This window comes from Takifugu flavidus, chromosome 8, assembly GCF_003711565.1.
Source record: "Takifugu flavidus isolate HTHZ2018 chromosome 8, ASM371156v2, whole genome shotgun sequence".
Lineage (NCBI taxonomy): Eukaryota > Metazoa > Chordata > Actinopteri > Tetraodontiformes > Tetraodontidae > Takifugu > Takifugu flavidus.
The window spans coordinates 3,052,130-3,075,269 of record NC_079527.1 but is presented as its reverse complement, the minus strand read 5'-3'; the positions used below and the strand labels follow the sequence as shown (position 1 = coordinate 3,075,269).

The 23,140-nt window shown below is 41.1% G+C and overlaps 2 protein-coding genes across 4 annotated transcripts in view; one reads left to right on the top strand and one right to left on the bottom strand.

The window, feature by feature from the left end:
• The window catches only part of mtor (mechanistic target of rapamycin kinase), a 62,126-nt gene that overhangs the window by 22,076 nt on the left and 16,910 nt on the right, over nt 1-23,140 (top strand). For all 3 annotated transcript variants that reach the window (XR_008951644.1, XM_057040279.1, XM_057040280.1), the window contains exons 29-34: nt 12,763-12,838; nt 14,417-14,556; nt 16,352-16,452; nt 16,904-17,019; nt 20,056-20,133; nt 20,359-20,466. Coding sequence is in view for 2 of the 3 variants with exons in the window: in XM_057040279.1 (XP_056896259.1) it covers nt 12,763-12,838; nt 14,417-14,556; nt 16,352-16,452; nt 16,904-17,019; nt 20,056-20,133; nt 20,359-20,466 (619 nt within the window). In the remaining variant the exon portion in view is untranslated. The remainder of the gene's footprint in view (nt 1-12,762; nt 12,839-14,416; nt 14,557-16,351; nt 16,453-16,903; nt 17,020-20,055; nt 20,134-20,358; nt 20,467-23,140) is intronic.
• angptl7 (angiopoietin-like 7) lies at nt 443-3,357 on the bottom strand. Its single transcript, XM_057040281.1, has 5 exons — nt 2,888-3,357; nt 1,921-2,021; nt 1,617-1,811; nt 1,255-1,450; nt 443-1,169 (listed from the first exon to the last, which is right to left on the bottom strand). Exons 1-5 carry the CDS (start codon nt 3,246-3,248, stop codon nt 1,000-1,002), a joined length of 1,023 nt encoding a protein of 340 aa, XP_056896261.1. The 5' UTR covers nt 3,249-3,357; the 3' UTR covers nt 443-999.

Here is a 23,140-nt window from a genome sequence, read left to right as displayed (position 1 = left end):
TTAGTTTATTGTGAAAATGTCCTTTAAAGGGAAGTGATAAATGTCTGGCTGTATTTTGATGTTTACGCACGAATGTGTCACCTTTTATAAGGAGGAGAGTCTGCCTAAGCCATCAGTGAGCCCTCATATGCAGTGCCTCCCTGTTAGTCAGCAGTTGAACCCTTTACGGGATCTGCGTTTTGTTCAGGGCTTAGCAAAATGGAATCATTGTTTTAAGGCAGTAAACAGAGTGCGCTGGACTTTTTGACAGAATGTGTGTGTGGTCTTCGTTCGAGTGTTTACTTTAAGGGCTTTGAACCAGGACCTTTGGACAGAATGCCAAAGAATGACCCAAGAGTCAGAGTTCAGCACTCAAAGCTCAAGACAAAAGACCTTGATTTCCTTTGAGTCCTTCAGTCAAACCAACGTTGAAATTCTAATGCGTGACTTTCCATTCCATCTGTTTCTTTTAAAAATATTTTTTTTATTATTAATCACATAAAACAATGTAATTTCAGAGCTGTACACATTTTACAAATTACACTTTCCCATAATATTGCTTACAGTTTTTACAATAATGCAGCATAAGTCAGAGGAAATAGCTTGGTCCCTTCCCAGCATTTCACAAAAATTCTTTCTAATTCTTTTCTACAAGTCCTCAAGGATCAGATCAATCCACATCTAACTAAACCTACCTAAAAATATGACATTGTGCTTAACTCAAACAAGGGGTGTTAAATCGCAGTAGCCCAAATGGGTCAGTGTTAAAAGAGCATCTATCAAAGCTTTTAAAAATAAAACCTCTTAGGGATAAATATAAAAAAAGAACTACAATTTACAATCAAACATGGTAAACAAACTACACATTCCGATGATGATGACTGACGATTAAACCAGGTCATCTCAAGCACTTTCATTACTTTGTAGTCCACAGAAAGACACAATTTCTTTGAATGATGTTAGTAGGATCTCCTGAAATTTACATGTATGATTTTGAATCGGGCCGTGTGGCTAAAGCTGTTATGGTTGAAATTCCACTGGGCGGACCTTCATCTCGACCTTCTTCAGCGAGTAGTTAGACCCGTGCCAGCCGTACCAGGTGATCCCATCCGAGTTCTTCATGTGCTGACCGTAGCGGTAAAAAACGCCATTCAGGTTGGAGTCAGTGCAGCAGTTGTACCAGTAGCCCCCTGTGGTGATGCAAGTGAACGAGACTCTCATTTGAAGCAGAAGGTTAAAATTGGTGCATGGTCTGAGCTGTGGCTAGTGTGTTACCTTTGCGCAGGGAGGCGCAGTGATCCACGCATTTGTCATTGTCCTTGTCAGAGGTGCTGAAGTTGGTATTATTGTGGTAGCGCAGGGAGTCTCCGGCATTTCCGCTGTAGTTGGCAAGGAAGAGCTTGTAGCTGTTGAGCTCATTAGCTACTGTGAAGAAACCATACTCAGCATAGCGCGTTTGGCCTTCCCAGTCCTGCATTGGAAAATGCCTTTAATACACTTAAAAACAGTATTCACTTCATTATTCATAGATGTGAAATGGTTCTGTGTTCACGGGCCATTACCTTCAGCCATGTAATGGTTTACGCATGAATAGTATATTCCCGTTGTTTATTCGCACTGGGTTTTCCATCACGTACCTCCATCTCGATCCGAAGCACACTGGGCTGTCTTGTGAGACGAAAGATGTTGTCATTGCCCAGCCAAAAGTCTCCACGGATGGATCCAAATCCGCTTTTGTACTGTTTCCAGTCCCGGTTGAATGATGTCAAGCCGATCTTACGCCTTTGGATCAGAGTCCAGCCACCTCCATTTGTTTCCATATCGCAGAAGACCTGCATGTTTAACCCGAATGTAAACAAAGGCAGAGAGAGAGAAAGAAGGCACACCCTCAGAAAACGCACATAGAACACATGCTATAAACAAAACTGGGATTAAACATACGTTGAGCTCAGGAGTTCCCAGGAAGTCATCTTTGGGCAGTTTGTACTCTCCAGAGATTTTGTAGTTCTTGCTGTACAAGGATGCACAATCATAAATGGCATCTGGAATTTAAAAAAAGAGGGGTTTTAATGAAGTAAACATGTATACAGTATATGAAATCTGTACATCTGCATAGTTTCACAAGTCTAAAAGGATGAAAGAGGGTTGTGCTGAGCAGCTGTTATCTCCATTCTGTCCTTTGCACGGTGTGGCCTTGCAAGTCATACGGCTATGAGGTCACTTTGAAACTCCAAGTAAAAGAAAAAGATGGCAAGCAGCCTTGCACTGCTCTAATCTTTGTATCTCTTCCTGTTCTGGTCTCTGTTGCTTCTAATTTCCTCAGGGTCAATAAAGGCTTCTGTGTTCTCTGTGCCAGTGACTTAAAGGTGGCCCCGTTAGACCACACGATTAAGAAATAATAAACGACGTCATGCCTGGTTTAGCTCGGAGCAGCAGTCAGCACTGATTAGTACGTAGAACGTGAGCTGAAAGTGTCAGAGATGATTTGACTTGTGAGTCCATTAGATGCGAGTCCATTGACAGCTTGAGTAAATGTCAGCGTGCAGCTGTCTGGGACAGGCAATAGCCAAGTCTGATTATAGTCCTGCTCACCTTAACTGAATATATCATTTTGAAAAATGGAGGTTCTTGCATACCTGACAAATAACAGTCTTTGATATGATTGTTATTTACCGGACTGGAGCCGATATGTTAAAAAAAAAGGAATTCCCTATGAAAGAAACTCCTGTAATGGAATTTGAAAAGCATTAAACACAACTTATTGTTTGTAGTTAAGCCTTTTATAGGTGCCATTGCAAGTGCATAGATGACAATGCATTGTACATTCAACAGTGGCGCATGGGTTAAAATGATAAATTAAAAAGAATGTCATGATTCCTGGTGTATCAGATGCTTCCTGACTGCTTACCTGAGGAGGACTTAGTAGCAGACTGCAGGGTATGTAGCTGCATGATCTCCACACGGTTGTTGATCTCTGAGTATTTGCTCTCCGCCTCTGTGACCCGGGTTTCTTGCTGCCGGTTCTGCTTGTCCAGCTCCATTATTTGCCTCACAACGTTCATCAGATCAGTCTCCTGCTTGCGACTCAGCTCCTCCAGGAGACTGGTCAGGTTGGCCACCTGAACCTTGAGAGAGCGCACCTCATCGCAGCACTGAGCCTTGGGAGGCTTCGGAGGTGATAGCCTCTTCCTGGGGTTCTGAGCCCATGTCTCCGCCAGAAGGAGCAGCGTGACCCCCAGCAGTATTATACCCAAATTCTCCTTTGCCATTTTCTCTTCTGATGTTGAAGATTCACACAATCTCAGCTGAAGTTTCTCTTTGTCTCGCTCGGGCTGTGTCCTGGTTCCTTGGTGAAACCCTCCTCTGACTGAACATCTTAAATATTTTCCATGTGGGTCCTCCCCCTCTCTCCTGGTGTGCACCACTCACCGTGCTGACCCTCTCCAACCTTCAGGGTGGAGAACTTTTTCCTCATTCCCCCTCCCACTGAACCCCTCTGGCTCTCCCTTTATCTTACTTTCACTAATTCCACAGAAGTTCTGCCCACGTTTTTTGGTCCCTTTGCCAGTTCTTACTTCCCCACGGAAAGCTTCATGTGGACTCAAGAAAACCTTTCATTCTGAATACTGTGAAAATCAACTTTTAAATACTTCACTTCACAACCATTAACTTGACTGAAAGTGCTCAAACACATGTTCAAACACATGTTCTTCAGGAGGAAAAGTTGTACTTTTGTTCTCATTCTTTGTACTTGGATCTAACTTTTAGTTTTAGTTACTTATATATGTGGGGAAAAGCTGTGTTTCTTTACATTTATTAACATGTCAAATGGTTTGAAATCTCTTAGTTGTTTAAATGTTAGTAAAATGCTGTCACTGGCTCCCAATTTCAGAAATGGAAAGATTTAGCTGTTGCATGTGTGTCCTCTTACACATACAGTATTACAGAAGAGCCACGCCAGACTTCTCTCTTTCCCTGTGCCGTCGTCGACACGTGCTTTGGCAAACAGCAAAAGAACGTAAATGTAAATGTTTGAGATGCTCTGAATGTTGAGTGGGAGGTGTGGCATGGTTGCAGCTTGTCTTTGCTCGATCTCAGGTACAACAGCCCCCACACCATAGGTGTGCAGCCCATCTATCAAATTGGAAGAGCGATTGTATTTCACTTTACACTTTCCAAATTAATTTGCACGTTTATGTGGACACCCACAGCGTCTCCTAATCAATTTCGAATCGCTGCATGTGTACAAAATCAATACTAAGTACTGATTGTGTATTGTCCAGAGTTGCCGGGGAAGGCGCATAGCGTGGCCGAGTTGTTAAGGACTTGTAAACAAGTTTTTAACACCAACAGTTCTTGAATAAACAAAGGAAGCTTGTCGAAGTGAAAGTGGTTTCCTTGTGAACCCCTGTTTACAATCTGCTGCCAAATTTAGAAGGCTTGTGGGTGTAGTGTCGGAGCACAATTCCCGCATTTGGGTGATCTTTGCTTTAGAAATATTCAACATTCCAGTCACTGGTCCTGGGTACCGGATACCTCTTTAGAATGTCAGACATCAGACTGAGAGGTTTTTATTTTCAATCTCCATTGTAAGGAATTTCTCTTATTTCACCCAGTCCGAAGAGGTGCCAGCAGCTATTATAGACGAAATGCACTTGGATTAGTCCAAACCAGTAACCTACATTAAGGCAGCATTCACAGCTTCTATAGAATATCTTTTGCATCCCATTCCCTTTAGAAACAACATATGACCACAATAAATCTACTATAAACAGGCATTTATGTGGACAGCATTGGACATGGCGAAAAGACCACATTCCTGACCGTTTCTGTTCAACTTTATGACTTTTTCTCTTCTTTGAACAGAAATGAATATTATTCACAAGTGGGAGTTAGAAGCATTTCAGTGATTAAAGAAACTGATGATGTCAACACGTAGTAATGCCTATTTATTAAGCCTTTACTATCTTTGGCAGCCCGACACACAAGACACACATCGACACAATAATTGTGTTGTTGGATAATTTAGCAGTCCTCTGTCTTCTGTCCGTACTTTTATTAACAAGCCCCATGACAACTTGAGCATTTTTTTTAAATGCTATTACATTTTCCTGACATCATGTGTAGTGCTAAATTTGTCTATTTTTGGAACCAAAGTCATTTAATAGTTTACCCACTTGACTTTTGACCTAAATATTTTGTCAGGTCACTGTAAATCACTTTGGACAAGAACGCCTGCTAAAGGACTGAAATGTAAATCTAATTCAATATATAAACAAGCAGGAAAGAAAGACGTCATGTAAAAACGTCTGTGCTCTTGCATCACAGCGGCTCGTGGCAGCTGTTTTGGAGGTGACCATCACTGGTGACTCATTTAAGGGGAATAGTTTAGATCATTCTGTTCAACATCTTTTTGTGTTTCATGGAAATTGTGGTTTGGAGGATCAAGTGGAAGATTGACTTTCCACAAAGTATTACATAATTATTGAAGGAGCGGGGTTTAGCTTGAAGCATTCGGATATACATGCTTCTTCCTTTCCCCGGGCATGGTGCTTCCTTAAGGATGCCGTCTGCTTTTTACAACTGAACATCCATCTGGGGTTCCACCGTTAATCAGTACATGGTTTAAATGTATTTCTTTTGTGTGGGTCACTCACATGTGCTTTTAGTTTCTTGTATTGTTTGGATTTTGAATTGCATATGGGATTGATATATTTGTCATATTTATTCAAATTTAACAGGATGTCTTCATGTTCATTCTATTCCAATTTGTTTTTGCCAGGAAAAAAAACATCTAAGAATGTTGTCAAGTGTCACAATGGCAACACAGTTGAGTCAGTTTTATTAAGAAAATGACAAACATAATTCTAAATTTGAAACATTCAATCCAAATGAGGGTTTGCCGGAATAAAGATAGAGAAGCTGGGTTTAGTCAAAACCAGTGTTTGATGTCCATGTCTAAATATTTTCAGGACAGCCGATGATTGAAACTGTTTGCTAATGTTTGATGCCGTGTAGTTCGTGTTGACCTCTGAAAAATGTAACCTTAAGGTGTTGATTTTCATCGCATTTTGGAAAAATTGAGATAATTCAGCCTCCTGGGTTCTGTCATTGCCCTGGCCGCACTGTGAGTCACACATCCCACGCTTCAACAATGCATCCCAGTAGCATCATTTCCATTGACTTCTGGACTCAATCATTCAGCACCTGTACACAAAAGCTGCAGCTGGATGTGTTTTTTTTCCTACTTTTAGCGTCACATCCTTTCCCTGTCTGTATAGCTTTTCATAGCACTTTTTATCTTCCCACCATGTTTTACCAGGAGGTGTGGGGAGAATGCACAGCCCTATCTAACATTATAGTCCTCCCTGAAGCCGCTACCTTCTTTATGTGATGTACTAGGGAAGCCCATAAGGTTCATTGAGCAGATATTTGTTCCTTTGGCTTTTATAGCAAAGTCAGACACTGTGTTGATTGAAGCAGTCACATATCATTGACTCAGAGATCTCCGTTTTTAGCTTTTGCTTCAAATTTGTTCCCTTTTTCAGGCTTTGTGCTGTTACATATTTTGGGAAAAGGGTTTGTAATCAAGGGGTTAGCAGGGCCAAGTTGTCAATTGAGCATTTGTGGGTTCAATTACAGGATAGACGGGAGGTGAAGCTGTGAGCCAGCGCATTAAATTACATAATCTGTATCAGAAGTATTTTGTTCCACTTGTCAACATAGCTAATGTCCTGTTTGACGCGTACCTACCATTTAGCATGACCTGGCATATTTTCCTGAAGTGATTACATCTTCATAGTTCATGAAGCTGTGTCTTAGCTAACCAAGCTTTGTTGCACAAATTAGACTTAAATCAGAAAAGCTCGCTTTGCCATGCGCTCCAATGCTAAACAATGCTTTTCTGAACGCGCACCGACGGCAGAAGTTTAACCAGAACTGCTGCTCGTAAATTGAACGCTCATTTCTCGAGCCGGCGAAGTGTCCAGTTTCAGTTTTGGCAGCGCGTTAAAACAAACATTGGCAGCTCAACCAGCCTAAGATTCACAACCACGGGCAAACACGCCAAGTCCCAGATCCTCCATATTCAGCTTCTTCACCTCATGGTTGTTGGACACCAGCCGCCATAACAACCACGTGGTAGCTCTTCTGGGTCATTTTCTGCACAACTGCATGGCACGGTCATTAATCCGCTCCGCGCTGCTGAGCGAAATGGCGATGATGTGTGTAGCTCAGTCATCATTTACTATAATAGACCAAAGGAAATTATAGCAACATTGAAGAGACAAGTGCAACACAAACAACAATATCAATAACAGTCTGAATGATTGGCAATTTTGTTGCTTGCAGACCTAACAAAAATGCGTCTGTGTCTCAATACATGCGACATCTATAGCAGTGTGGCTGTAATATTTCTTTGTATTGAATAAAAGTGCATATTTCATAATGGTAATTCAATGCGGGCATCCAAAGAGCACGTCTGCAATAAATCATCTATATTAGTGGTATCTTCACACAGCACTGGCTGACACACTTTAGATTCAATTTCTTTTTAAGCTATGAAATAAGTGTGACTGTGAATAGACAAGCAGATTCATCAAAAGAGTATTCTTTCATTTATTAGCAGCATTGACGGGTATTTTTAAAAAAAAAGGTTTATTCGCTCCATCTGGAATATCAAGTGTATACGGTAAATAAAAGGACTCATTGTCCTGAATGGGAGCAAATGAGGAGCTTTCTGTGCGGAACACAATGGTGGCAGCCTGAAGGGACCTGATTTGTCGTTTCCTGGCGCTGCTCAGGTGCTGTGCAGCTGTTCACCTCTCCGCTCCTCTCTCCTTCATCCTCTTCTCCTGAAAGAGGAAGCATGAAATTAACTCGCTCACTTCGATGGCAGATATATGGACAGAGCAGCTTCATGGTTACCGCCAGCGTGAGCGTCCAGGTCTATTGAATAAACTTGGAGATGACTTCCAGGTGACGTCTGCCGTTGTCCAGCGGCCGCCTGGTAACCGTGCTTAAACCAGTAGCTGGGACAAACGGTACTTGGGGGAGGCGAAGAGGGTGGATTAGCCACGATTCCTCTGTAATAGTCCTCTCTGCTTCGTGTAAACACAGTTGGCCATGTGGCGCTGCTTCAGAGAGACGTTTCGTGAGAGAAGGATGTAAAAATCCTTGCGTCAGTGCTCAGGGAAACAAAAGACATTTGTGTCCTTTCGAAAGTGTTTCGTAGTTTTGTTCTTAGGTATTTTCCATATGTTCAGCTGAGTTATGTCATCACAATCGCCCATCACTTCCGAAAAAAAAAAACAATTTTATTCAAGGCCGCTGTGTTTGTGGTGGTATTTGGTTGCTGTGTGAGTCTGTTGGTGACCAGTAAAACTGGAGAAAGCTGCATATGGTAATAAAACATGACGTTCAAAGAAAAGTGGTGACTAATTTTAGGTGGTTTTAAGTGACCTTTTTTTCCTTTTTGCTCAGTTATGTAAAAAATAGGTCAAAATAAGTAAAAACAAAGAATTTTTGAAAAGTGAGATGCACTGCCAGGTTGACATCTATACACACTCACTACCATTTTAATTTGGAGCTCTTTCGGTAGAAAAATCCAAGATGGGGGTGAGGTCAGGCCAGAGGCTCCGTACTTTCCTTAAGGGTGTCTCGTACTAACTGCTTTTCCAAACCTCTTTTTATTTGGTTCACCATTGTTCTGCTGGCTGGCCTTTTGACCCGACAGGAATGAACCTGGGTTTTATATTCTGCTGTTCACGTGTTTCATTGTGAAATGGTTTCTGTGACCAGTGACTATGTATAAAAATTTGATATTTTACCGGTGTCGGACACCTGTAACGCTTCATCCGTTAATGACATAACTCCCAAAATTGGACTTGGAAATGAGAGACAACTGGCCAGTCAGAGGGATTCGTCCATGCTCTGGAAAGAAGCCTGTCCACTTACTCTAAATGATCTCCTGCACCGAGGCATGCGAGGTTCCTGGCTCCTTTTGAATCACACAGGAAAATATCTGCATACGATATTGACTGTTACAATACTTGGATACGGTCATTGTTCCAGTACATTTAGAGATGGAGCGATGCTTTTGTGCCATTTATTGAAACAGTGTGTTTTTCAATCTTTCAGATGAATCTGCTGGTTGTTTTGCATTAAGGTTTTTCCCCCAGTTTTAGTCAGTAGCAGCGTCTGGTGTCGTGTACTTATTTAAAAGATCCAACCTGTGAGGCTTATTTTTCCGACTCCATTTGTTTCACTATACAGTACTTACATTTCTTTTCTGTATTTTACTTTTTAATTTTTCTGTAAATCCCAACTTAAAGGTGATGTAGCAGTTCTCGTTCATAAAAGCCTTCACCAGTATCAAGATGGTCCATGCTGCTAAAATAGCAGTCAGTCATTCTCCATTTCTGTTGCTGTATGTAGCTCTCATGTTCAATGTCATACATTATTCTATAGTTTGAATTTTTATCTTTGAACTGCAAAAAATGAAATAATACCTTGCCAATAGCCCCATGGTGACTTTAAAAAAAAAACAAAAAAAAACAACATTTGCTGCACTTAAATAAGTCAAATCTTGTGTCCTCCCTAAGAGAATTAAGGCACTGAGGTCTGACTTTGCCTCTCCATTGTGCTAAATGAACAAGCCAAATAAGAAGAGATCGTAAATGTTTTACATGTATTTTTCTTCACTTTTCAGTCAAAAAAAAAGAATAACTACTCCTGTCTTTGCTTTCTAACCCAAGGTAATTATAGCCAAATGTATGACATCAATCAAAGTCTAACTTGTAGCCTTTAACTTGACATCATGCTAAATAGTCATGTTAAAATATCAGGGGATGTGAAAGTATATGAAGGCTTGTTCCTGTGCTGAAGGCTCCAGCTGGGGGATAGATTGCTGTCAGTGATACAGGCAGATGACATCAGCAGGGGGCAGCTACTTGTGAGATGTATAAGCAGGCAGTTTTGTTGACGCAATATGTGGAATGACGTGTTTAAGCTGCGCTTGTGAACGAAAACCCACGTCACCTCGTCCTCAGACCAGGATCAAGAGCGCCCTGCATATATGTTTGTTTCCAGTGATCTTAGGCAACAAAGGAACTCACAGTTTAACACTGTTAGTGCAGAGGTGCCTCCAATTTCAACCCATGCAACATATCTTTGAGATGGCAATTTTTTCAATCTTTTTTGCCTTTCTCTTCTGAATAGCACTGAAATAACAGAGATTTTGGCCCAATGTTTATCTCTTTTTGATATGTTCCCAAGGTTAGCTTCATTTTTGAAACGTTTTGGTTTAAAGTATTTCCTAAAAGAATTTCATTGACTTTTCAAATCGTATTTCATGCGAACAATTGAAAGAAAATTTCCAGCTACGAACCACTTCCGACCCATAACAGAATAGATTTATTGGATTTTCATGACTTTTTCTGCCTACTAATAGTGTGATTGTGTTTTGTTTCGTTTTTTTCTTTGAGGAGAACACTGTGTGAGCCTTTTCATCTGGATGAATTTAGACTGCTTGAAACTTGCAGCCAGATGGCTTCAGCTCAGGGACAATGAATTCCCCAGGGTCTGCAGGAGAGAAGGCCCTTTTTCTGATTGAGCAGATGAAGCCACATCTGGGCATCTTTAGCATTCCTCCACGGGTTGCATGTGGTGCATCATGGAAACCTTGCACGTCTTCAGTTTCAATTTAAATTATTAGATATACTGGGATACTGTTAATGTTGGGATTCTAAAACATTGTGCTATCTGCTCTTTGTCATATACAATAAGAGTTATAGACAAATGTTCTCAATAAAATCCTGTCACTTTAGTTAATATTCACACCCCCATCACGGCTTACTTTGGAAACCACTTCAAACATCGGGATGCAAGAGGAAAGAGTATTAAAGAAATATTTGTTTTATGATTATTGACACTCTTCGGTATTTAAGAATAGCAGTTTTTTTCATTGTCATATATCAGTGAGCAGAATTTCAACTAGGGTGGGATGATGATTAAGTTGCTCGGTTGACTCGCAGGTTCCGGGGTCAAATCACCTCGGAATTCCTCCCACAGTATGACGAAATGCAGGTTAGGTCCAATGGGGCCTCTGACCTTGTGTATCTGAGACTTAAGCATGAATGGGGCTTCTGTCTCTGTGTCAGTCCCCTGAGCTGTCATCATCTTCTCATAGTTAGCTCCTTTGATGACTCACTGGTCAACAACAGGACTGAATCCACTATTAGACACTTTTGCTGCATTTTCGATGCAGATGGTGGAATATATGATTTGAATTTTAGTTTCTGCCACTAAAGAGTACATTGGCTTATGGACATGTATAGAAGAATTACTGTTGCAGTAAAAATGGAAGTGATGTGTGGCCGGTGACCTGGGTTGGTAGTCTTTCTGTGGAGGTCAACCACACATGGTTCTTTGAGCATGTTTGGTCTACGACCATTCATTGAGGTCAAAGTCCACACAAAGACAGGATGGGAATTAGCTTTACCACCATGAGGAAATGCCTCATACAGACCATCACAACAAAATAGGAAAGGGAAACTAACATTTTCTGGTCTGTTTTAGTTTACACAGCGTGGCTGCTCCTCTGTATATATTTTAGTAATTTTAATTATTATATTAATATATTATATTATTTTTATGATAAAGAATAACTACGAGACAACAATGGTTTTAGGAATCAAACATCTGATTAAGTCTGACCAAAACCCTCTTCAATATCTTTATCTTCAAATATTTTAGGACTTTTTAATGCATTCACTCAAAAAGAAAGTATTTCTAGAATCACCTGTGTCAGCCTTCACTGTTTCACCTATGACCACACCAGTTGATCGGCCAAGTGGCAGTTGTCGTTAGCGTCCAGCGGCGTATTTGTAAGGTTCGATCTCCCTGAGTCACCTGCGGACCTCAGGAACACGAGTGCACACCAGCACTCTTCAACGCTACATTTTACAGATGTCTTGGCCAGTGCCGCACAACGGCAATGCAGTTTAGGAAATATAATAGACTTGCAGTACGTGTGAGTGTTTCCAGATGTGTTGAGCGCAGTGAGCGGAGGCTGCACAAACGGGAATTGTGTTTTCTTGACGGATAACTCATCATTTGTCCAAAGAAAGCTAATAGGGTCACTTGTTTCTCATAATAAACTCCACGCTAAAGGAAAAAAATCATTTCATGTGAAAACTTAATACAGCCTCATTTCCTCATTAGATCTCATTTAATATGACTTGCTTTCAGCCTACTGCACCATCATCTGTTTAAAATGGTTGTAGGCAGGACCGTGAACTGAACCATTTCTTGCTGTTGACTGTTACCGGTTTGTTGGCGCCTGTACAGAGAGAGTTTGGATCTTGGAGGGAAGAAGAGTTTATACCCCCGAGTGGTGTTCTGAAACAGACTTTACTGGAAGGAAATTACTTTTATATATTTTGGAGAGATAAAAACGTCTCTTTTGGGGGACTTAGTTTAGCTCCATAAACACATTTCAGGATGCCAGTGCCGTCTGTGTCCACGAGTGTGAAATCACACACACACACACACACACACACACACACACACGCACACACACACATATCAAAGGAAGTCCTAATAAGGCATTAAAGGAACATGTGTGTCTAGTAACTTGTGACCTCCTAAGTTGGTCATTTTCAGTGACAATGACAGTGACAATTCCATCACTCAGAGGCAGAAATGAACCAAATATTCCCCCGGTTTCTGTTTTCTTAAGTTTTACATTTACAAGCCCATCTTTTTTTGTATCATGTCTTGCAGCATCAACAATAAACTGCAGCAGCCAGAAGCAGCGTCGGGGGTGCTGGACTATGCAATGAAGCATTTTAGTGAACTGGTGAGTGTATATTACATTTATTTTATCTAACTCCTCATAAACCACGTCTCAGTGCTTTTGCATTTCATACCTTGATCTGTTTAGACTCCAGAAAGGACTGGTTTATATTTCTTTTTCAAACTGGTGCATTTTACACCCCATATGGTGGCTTTTATTGTTTGTGGCCTGTTGCGTGAATACACAGTTGATGAAGGTCATTTGAGTCACACAAACCCCCCCAGAACATTCAGTTTGTTGCGTGCAGCATGTGGAAAAACACATCTGCTAAGTGGTAAATGGCATGAAACAGAATTATTGACTTATTGGTCAAATGGGTCCAGTGGTTTATTATTCTGTTGCACAGCCTTTGTGTGTCTCTGGGAAAACAAAGGCATCAAGAAGCCCCGTCTGCATTTTTCTACTTCAATTAATGATGCCATGCCTATATTCCTGTATTAATTTTGTAACGGGTTAATATGTTTATAATTTTATGTTGTGAATGTGAAGGATTTTTTTCCTCTAAATGTTTTTTTCTGTTAATTTAGGGAATTTCCTCCCTTCCTGTCATTTATATAAACTTTCTCTTGTTGTCTTTAAAACGAACTTGGTCCAAATATTAAATAACTGTTAAACAGATGACACCATCGCCGTAATTTTTCCACATCAATTACATAAGAGGGAAAAGTGCTTGTTATTTCTGATCTGTGTCCATCTCCCAAACCAAAACTGCATCACTTTCTGCACGTTCAAAACAGGCTGCAGCATTATTTTAACACATCCTTGGTTTGGCTTTCGGCTTTCGCTCTGATTCATATCAATTCAGAAAATCCACGAAGAATGACTTAACAGCGAATGTGACTTATGGACAAGCGGAAGTTGAGTTATCTGTTAGTCAATCACAGGTGGGTTAATTCAAAAGGTTTAAAGTGGGGGCTGGTCCAATGCTTCACTACTGGATTAGTGAAAGAACATTTGCCGTTTTAACCTTAACCTTTAACCTTTTACACTTGCGCAGTAAAAATTCAAGAGCTGAGCTAGTGAAAGTGTTAATGACATCTTTAGTGCAGCCACAAATTTATAAAAATATACATTTTCAAGCAATGGTCCTGCTTTTATTACAGGGTTTTGGCTCCGAGTGGTGTGGTTTCTGTGTAGTCACTAGCACTACAGAAAGGAGCTTTCCCTGTGCTTTGTGCACCGCATTTATGTTTCTGTGTGAATGCATCATAAAAGTACAAAAACAGTTTAACTGTTTACTTCCACAAACCTCCTTTATGAGGTGACCATTTGGAAATCTTTACTGTGGGAAAATGTAAGGATTCCTTGTTTAGTATAACAGCTGCCTGCCACTATATAGAGGTCAAGTTTTTTTTATTAATTGGGAATCTGTTGTCTACTCTAATAAAGTTTATAGCTAAACTATATAGAGTGAGACCCAGTTCCGCCATTTTCAAATGTGATTAAATCAGATGGTCACATTAACATATTGTCTTTTGGCTCTCAGATGAAATTTACACTCCTTGTAAGGACTCCTCTTGAGCTGTGCTTATAGCTTCCTGGGCTCTTCCATAACTTATTTTAGTGTCTTTGCATTTCTAGGAAATTCAAGCCACCTGGTACGAGAAGCTACACGAGTGGGAGGATGCCCTGGTAGCCTATGACAAGAAGATCGACATGAACAAAGAGGACCCTGAGCTCATCCTGGGCAGGATGCGCTGCTTAGAGGCCCTGGGAGAATGGTACACCAGTAGCAGCAGTAGACTTTGCTGTTTATTTGTGACATGTCAATATCCCAGAATTAGGAGTTACGATTTAAATCTGATTTCTTTGCTGAATTAGCTTCAAATTGGTGTTTCTGTGCTTCTCCTCTTTTGATTTTCCGGATCATTTCTAACCTTGTAGAGAATTCCAACTTTTACACTTTAGATTTTTCTTCTCTATTTGACATTTTCCCATTGAGCGGAGGCAACTTATTTCTAACCAGTCTTGACGTTAGTCCGTTGATGACCATGTGAAAAGGGTTACTGTGCTGATCAAAGCAATCTCTCCGGATATCAAGCAGTTAGCCACATTGCAACAAAACGTCACCACAGTCGAGGTTAAGTCACATAGCTGAACACCATCGGAGGGAATTTTTAGATGTGAAAATTTTCCAATTGCGCACTGGGCAGATGCTGACTTGCTTATGTAATCTGCCTACACGGTACTTCTGTTTTATACACTATTATTTACTTAAAACGACATACAAGCCTTTTGGAGTTATTGTGCTTTTGCCTGTTAAGCATGGAAAATGACGCAACGCTTGACCGGTGAAGAGTCAGGGGAATCGTCCCATTTGAGAGTAGAGAACAAAACTTTCTCTGTTAAGGAAGCGGAATATTACACCACTATGTAACCCAAAACTGGAGATACTGATCATTTAAGGAAGTTTGAAAGGCTTTGTTTTGGAAAACTAAATGTAATTTGACTTTTAAACTTGAAGCAGAGGCAGTCCATAAATGAGAGACCCAACTAGAAAAGATCATAATATGTTGCATTATATTTATATTTCATGCAACATATTGTGATCTTTTCTAGCTGGGTCTCTCATTCTTTATATTTATTGGTTATTTTATTCGTTATGTTCAAAGTCTGACCATCAAGGCGAGTTTAAGTTTTACGGTTTCTTCGCAGTGAATGTTCATTTTTTACTTCTTTTTTTTTTTCTTGAACAAAAGGGATCAGGATAGCAACAGGAGAAATAAAGATGCCATTTCAAGGTTGAGTCCTTGTGAAAATAGTTTTGGAACAGACACATGGAGGCCCACTGTACTGGAGCATTTTATAATTGTTGCTTTGATGTTATATGATGGTCAGGCAGCTGGAAAATGCCTTCACTTCACTGACCCGTATCCAATCCCAGACTTCCCTGTCCCTCCCAGCTTTGTCCCCCTCGTCTGAGCAGGCTCGGACATCCTGCCTTCAGGGCGCATGTGGTGGGGGGTTTGAGCTGCTGGACAATGCAGAACTGATTGTTGTGAAAGGAGATTTGCCTTGATGCACCTGTCCTCAGTGGAAACAGTCCATCCATCTCCCTGCCAGAAATTCTGATTTGATCAGAGCTGGGGTAGAACACATGGTTCAAGCACAAATGAAATTTTAAGTGGCAGCTTTAGGAGGAATGACACATTATCTTCCTATCTATTACGGCTAATTGAACGCTTCAGTCAAAATGTTTTGAACAATACAAATTGTAAACAATAGAAATTAATCAATACATTAGCGGTGCATCTTACTATTGACGTGACAGTAGGGCTAATTGCCTCAATATGCAGTTATCAGTTTATTACCATTATTTTTAAGATAGTAATGTGCTGTGGTTAGGCTATGAATCTGGGTCTTGTTAGGATTTCATGTCTATGCCTTTTATTACGCTCATTTAGCAAACCTGGTGATAGCTAAGACTGGTCTCTGATTAATAGATGTCAGCACCGCGAACATGGAGCTCACCGAAATCCTTTCCATCATCTGAGGCCTGTGGTTAATGTTTTCCAGGGGCCAGTTACACCAGCAGTGCTGTGAGGAATGGACACTGGTGAGCGAGGAAACCCAGGCCAAGATGGCGCGCATGGCTGCTGCCGCCGCATGGGGTCTAGGTAATGGCTTATCTACCGTATATCATATACAGTAGGACTGGGAAATTCTGTTAGCTGTTAGTGGCGTTTATGGTATTTAGCCTGATGTCTGTCTGATGAGCAGCAGTGAATACGGCACCAACCCCTGCCAAGTCCCCCCTCGCAGATTGGAATGATATCTACTCATAACATTGACTTATGGTAATGTCAAATGGTGGAATAAAAAAAACCAGGGACCACACTGCAGAGGCACCCTGGGACTTTCCGCGGTTGGCTCCGTTCAACTTTCCAATCTCAGCTGTGAGCGAGATGATGCCAAAGCAGCAGGCTATCTGACAACCGGGACCATCTGTTATTGTTGATGTTGGGGAGTTAAATGTTCGAGTCATGTATGGAGGCAGGCCAGCACGGTGTCTTAAAATATGGCCTTTAAGTGCGTCTTTCTTTGCCTATCTGCTTTTCCTTCCTGCAGGACACTGGGACAGCATGGAGGAGTACACATGCATGATCCCGAGAGATACGCATGATGGAGCGTTTTACAGAGCTGTGCTGGCCCTGCATCAGGACCTCTTCTCATTGGCCCAGCAAGTAAGTCATGTTACCATGAACAAATATACCCAGTACCAGTTTCACTCCTGTACAGAATGTAAGAAGTCTATATGTTTTTCAATCTATATTTTTAAAGATCTCATTAGGAAATACCAGCTGGGATTTTCCTAAATTGTGGTTTCTGGCTATTTCATTAGTCATTAAAGCAGGGAATGAAAACATAAAAGCCATGGAACCAAAGACCCCAAAGAAACATAAAAATGACTTTAGTGCTATTCCAGACATGATTAAATTCCCCCATCAGCTCACGATTTTTATTTAAAGGAATGAAATGTACAAGGTTTGTTTGTCTTTTTTTTGTCATTTATAATGTGGTACCTTCCAAGGCGTGAGAACATTACATAATCTTCAAGTTGTAAATCAAACCGGCAGACGGCTTCAAACAAATAAGGAGTCTGAAATCCCTCCTGTCTACTCCTGTCAGGGTCTGGTAGAGGTCATGGTGGTGTTTTCCTCATTTGAAGGCTGGGATATTGCACGTGAGTTCATGGCCTCTGCGGACGGATTCGCTCAAACTGGCAGCCAGCACACTTAATGAACTTTAGCATGGATACAAGTAAACACCTGCTCCCCTACTTCATTTGGTCCATCTTCTAAATTTTGTGTTTTTCCCCCCACAATGCCTTGGGGAGCTGCCTTGGGCGCCTTTAATTTCAAGATTAGATCCAGGTGTGGCTAAGAGGATTCTACATCCGCCTGGAGTGGAAGAGAGGATGTCTTAAGCTTGCGACAATGACGCCACTCACAATGAAGTAATAAAAAGCAGCTGGAACAAGGATTAATGCTTTAAAGTCAGCATCAACGTGCGCTTGTTATCCGGATGTCATTATTTAGCCTCATGCTTGCGGTATTTAGATTTACCGGCTCTTTCTTAAGATACATAATGATCATACATGTGTGTTGGGAGTCACAACTGTTTATATTTTTTGAAAGGTTTTACAATTTTTGGCTCTGGAACTGTCAGGTCTGTTTCCAAAATTGAGTATCTTCCAGGTTTTCTTCACACTCTGATTGGTTTATCTCATACCAAATAGAGCCCTCCTTTTATCTACAGGCCTGTTTAGGCTTTGTGCTGAATTTTGCTTCCCCCATTCAGAAACAGACGTCCGTGGTCACGGCGATCAACCAAAGAAATGAAAAAATTATGGAATAATAGTAACGTTTGCGGGGAGAGATGGAAGACGGGGTCACCGTCTGGGCCGTCAGGAGCCAGACACTGCATTTATCAGGAGTCGTCTGGACTGCACATTTGCAGCAAAGCCCGAAACACAGTAATTCAGGAGTAAACAGGATCCCAGCTGAGTGGAGGCTATAAAGAAGCAGCCTCATTGTCACCTCATCCCAACCACCCTCCCCAAAAACCCCTACCCTTGTTGTGCGTGCCCGGAGAGGTGTCGGTGCAGGCCATTTCTTCTTTTCCTCCCTGCAAAAGAATAATAATTGGTAGGAGCGGGTCTGAAACAGCTGTGTTTCCCAGCCTCAGAGAACCTCCCCAGTTATCCTCCCTCATTTTATCATCCCACTAATAACAGTTCCCAAAAGCATGGGTAAAGAAGCCCAACAAATCTGCAAGCATTTAGCCCTGGTGCTCGTGTCCTTGTTTGTCCCTTTTTGCTGCTTGGAATTAGACCTGTCTTTTGAAATAGACTCCTACTAATAACGCCATACTGTGCTGAAGTTTCTTCTCCTGCACTTATATTTTTGCAGCTATATTCCTTTTTGCATGATTACTCATTATTAAATTGTATCATTTCATATTATATTATGGGTTTGCATGTCTCTAATAATTTAGGTACATTTGATGCAGCTCACACTGGTTGAATGTTGCTTCACCAGGCTGCAGCCATGAATGGATTTGAATATTGGCTTTATTATACATTTATATTAATCTACAGCATATCACTCTTATAGATTGTAAGGGATGGATTATCACTATAGAGTGTAACAATTCCATTTAAAATTCCAGCGTTAACTATATCAAGTGGAACTACTTGTGGATGCGATTGTTAATGGTTTCAGTTTTCCAACAGCCCCTGTTGGTTCTCCATAACTCAGTCAGTCTCTATTCATGCATCTAGATTTCTTCAAATCTTTCACTCCATACCCTTCACTCTTAGTGAAAGGCTCTATTTTACAGTAAGCACAGCTGAAAACCAATCCTCTCATTTTTAGCAGTGTTGATGCATGACTAAAGAGGTCAAAAGTGCTTAAGCATGGTACAGTCTGCCATGTCTGAGCGTCCCCATAGTTGGTGTTTCTCTAAACCTTCAGTGTTCTTGCCAGTTAGGGAATGTCTCCTCCGTGCTGAAGTTTGGAATCGCAATTGTCTTATGAAAACTTCAGGGAGCTGGTATTTCACAGATAAGACAGTAAGGCTGTAATTCACCTTCCAAAAAACTGGAAGCAAGGAAAAACAAAAGCATGCCTGCGGTCTGACATCTGGTGCATCATTATGGAGATGACATCGTCGTTATGGCAGAAATTATGACTTCTGATTTATTTGAAACTCACACTTAACTTGCTTCCTCTGGGCGTCGGTAGTAGTTTTCAACAATAGCTTCAACACCCGTGACGGTGGTTACATAACTTTCACACCATCGCTGTCAGCAGTTCATTTACCTCATAAAGCATTTGGCGCTCGGCAGCGCATCGATCCATTTCACTACACAAGCAAGCATTCCAGTCCTCACTGCACTGATGTGTCATTGTTGGCTGCACTTGAGTGTAACGGCGGGTGAGCGCCCAGCAGTAACACTGCTCCATTCTCGACGACCACGTGTGCTCATTCATTGACACCACGTGCACTTACTCCCCAGGTTTAGTCTGATCCCAAGTGGTCCTAATAGAAGGAGTTGTTGAAAGAAGCTAACATTGTATCACCGTGCAGGGGAAGTGGCTGCTAATTACATCATTGCTGGGCCATTTTGACAAGCTTTGACAAAACGGGGTCTTGAAGCTACGAACGTCATCGAATGTTAAATGCATGATGATCCAACATTGTTTTTTTCCATTTAGTGTATTGACAAAGCAAGGGATCTCCTGGACGCTGAGCTGACAGCCATGGCTGGGGAGAGCTACAGTCGAGCTTATGGGGTAAGTGTTGCCAGAGACCAACCAAAGCTGAAACCTCGAGAGAAAATATATAAATATTTAAGTATTTGCAAATGGCAGTGAAGGTAATAATAAATGTAAAGTATTTAGATTTTATGTGTTTATATATAAAGACAAAGGCTTCACAGCTTCAATTTTAACATTTCAGGATATGAAATGTCCATGTATAAATCTTGCCTTAATAACCATGTCCATGGTGTTTTCTAGGCAATGGTGTCCTGCCAGATGCTGTCAGAGCTAGAGGAGGTGATCCAGTACAAGTTGGTCCCAGAGAGGAGGGACATCATCAGGGAAACATGGTGGGAGAGGCTTCAGGTAACTAAGGCGGATGATAAACGGACACATACACTTCACTCACGTGCAACGCCAAATGTAAAGCAGATGTCGGGACGGCTATTGAAACTAATGTGGAGCATTACACACCAGACGCGATACTCGCATGCAGAGACACGCAGGTATTTCCCCAATGAATAAGGGTTCGCGGACTTCTGCATCTGTGTGTTCCTGCATATGAGACTGAATTATAGAACGTCTGCAGAGTCCCACCGCAGCAAGCTCTGCTGAGTGTTATTTATTGCACTTAAATAAACGTCAGACGGAGGTCAGCCGCAATTAAATCCGACGGATGCCCCATGTGAAAGCAGCTGCAGTCCGTCCAGAGGAGTCTATATCACCACCGTAGAAGCTGAGCTCAGTCAGCAGAGGAAAGAGAAAACAGTTTTATGTGTGGAGTGTTTTTAGTATTCTTCCTTCTACTGTTCAGTTCGTCTGCACTTTGGTTAGAGAACCGATGTGATCTTAAACATTATGGAGGTTTTAGGGCTGCTTCTCGTCACAAAACACCTTTTTTTATTATTACAGTGGGAGAGGAAGTAATTATGTTGATGTCAGCTGCTCTGCCTATTGTAGTTGTCACTCTCAATTCTTCCTTTCTGTCTTTTATTTCCTTTATATGCGCAAAGCAAAATACATACAAAGGGACTGCACAAAACACTCAGCAAACAAAAGAAAAACAAATGTGCGCACACACACACACATATATAGTGTAAACATTACTTGCTGTAAAGCAAAGTAAATACAGACATTGTCTTTCTTCTGCCTGAGGCTCACAAAGTATAAACGAGTGTAAAAAGTGATCCTTCCTGTTCACTTTAAATCATCTGAGATATACAGTGTGTTGCTAAAATGTGTCAGTCAGAACTCAGCCTCTTGGTCCACTGTTTAGATTGCCCTACATAGGAATTTTTTTATTTTTTTTTAGAACCGCGTCTCGTATTATATAACCCCGACCCAGGCCTTTACTTCCTGTGACTGATTATGATTGCTGTTATTATCATCCTTAATTTTCAGCTGCAGCACTGCGGATGCTGTCAAATTAAATAGGACAATGAGGAAAAGACCCACAAATCCAAAAGTGGTTGGAAATGTCTGTGCTGCCTGCCACATCTCAGGGGTTTAAGAGGAAATCTAGCCATTCTAATACTTTTTAATCCCTTTTATAAGTGGAAGTTAAGGAAGCATTTTCTGTGTGTCTGATGGCAGCTTAGACAGCCATTCATATAAAACTGGAAGCTGCGATGCAACTTCTTCCATCGTACGAAAGTGAAACCACTGACCCCCAGACGCAGATGTCGTCTTTCACCGATGTAATTTTCAGCAAGAATCTGCAGCCGTGGCCGTAAAAAAAAGTCCAAGTTGCTCATTGGCAGTATGTCTATCATGGAGTTTCACTTCAACAACTAAACAGAATTGGACAGTTTTTTTATTCATTTTTTCTGTTTAATTTTTTCTGCAATTTCCAATTAATCATCGGACAAAATTGCAAATCAGGGGGGGCAATAAGCCAAAAACGCCCAGGGAGGGTTTCTCTTTCTAGGTTTTAAAGCTCCATCTAAATCTAATTTCCATTTGACATGTTTCTATAAAATAACTTGACCCCTAAAATGGAAACCACACACACTTGAAATGCGTGTGCAGTAAAATGAAGATACTGTTGATCATTCGGAATTTTTCCATCCGTACCAGATGGTTGGAGAAGGTTTTCAGGATCAAAAGGGGTCTCCCTCAGCACACAGACCCTGGTCATTATTGCAGCACCAGAGCTGGGACTGCTGCAACCCCTGACACGATCCTTCTCGCAATAGTAATTTATTGGAGGCCAAACTCACACATCTGTTAGGGAGGCATTACCCACAATCCTTCATTCTTTAGTTTCTACAGTAGTTTCTCCCCCAACAAGAGATTAGAGGTCATTCAAAACATTACCTCCCAGTGCTTCCAAGGAGATTTATTATCGAACTGTTGCTTTTGCTCTCTGAAATCCAGTTTAGATTTTGGAGTCATTGAAGTCAGTGTTTCTTGAATATTGAGGTCAGTTTAGTTGACCATCTGTAGGATTAAGTTTGTAAGAATAATTCGGATGCATAAATAGTGGGGTTTCTTATTTGTCGTACACTTGCACTTATATGTCACACAGACGTAAGTTTACAGTCAAATTAAATTTCCGTTCTCTACTAAATCTAGATGTTCTGCCACTATGCTTTTTAAAACTGACTGGAAATTACTAGCATGTATAAAGTGTGTCATGTTTTTCTTATATTCAGGTGATAAAAATAAAAATAAAGAGGGGGGAAGGATACGAGCATAATGCAACCTGTGCTCCTTGACCAAACTAAAAAGCAGGAACATTGTTGAGACAGAAGTGCACTGAAGTGTTTTTCAACGTGCACTTGTCCACAGACTGTTATTCAGTCGATTGGAGCCGAGCCGAGTGAATGAGGCATGTGTCATTCTCTGCTTCAGGAGCTTCCTTAAAGGCTTGACCTGACACACTTTTTACCCGTAAATCACAGTTAGAAGTTACAGATAAGGCGCGGACTTATGAAAGGATATAAAATCTCGACCTGTGACCCGTGATTTCAGAACTCTGTCAAGTTTGTTTTGTTGTTTTAAGAGGATATTCACAAAAACAATTGTTGGTTAAAGTTGC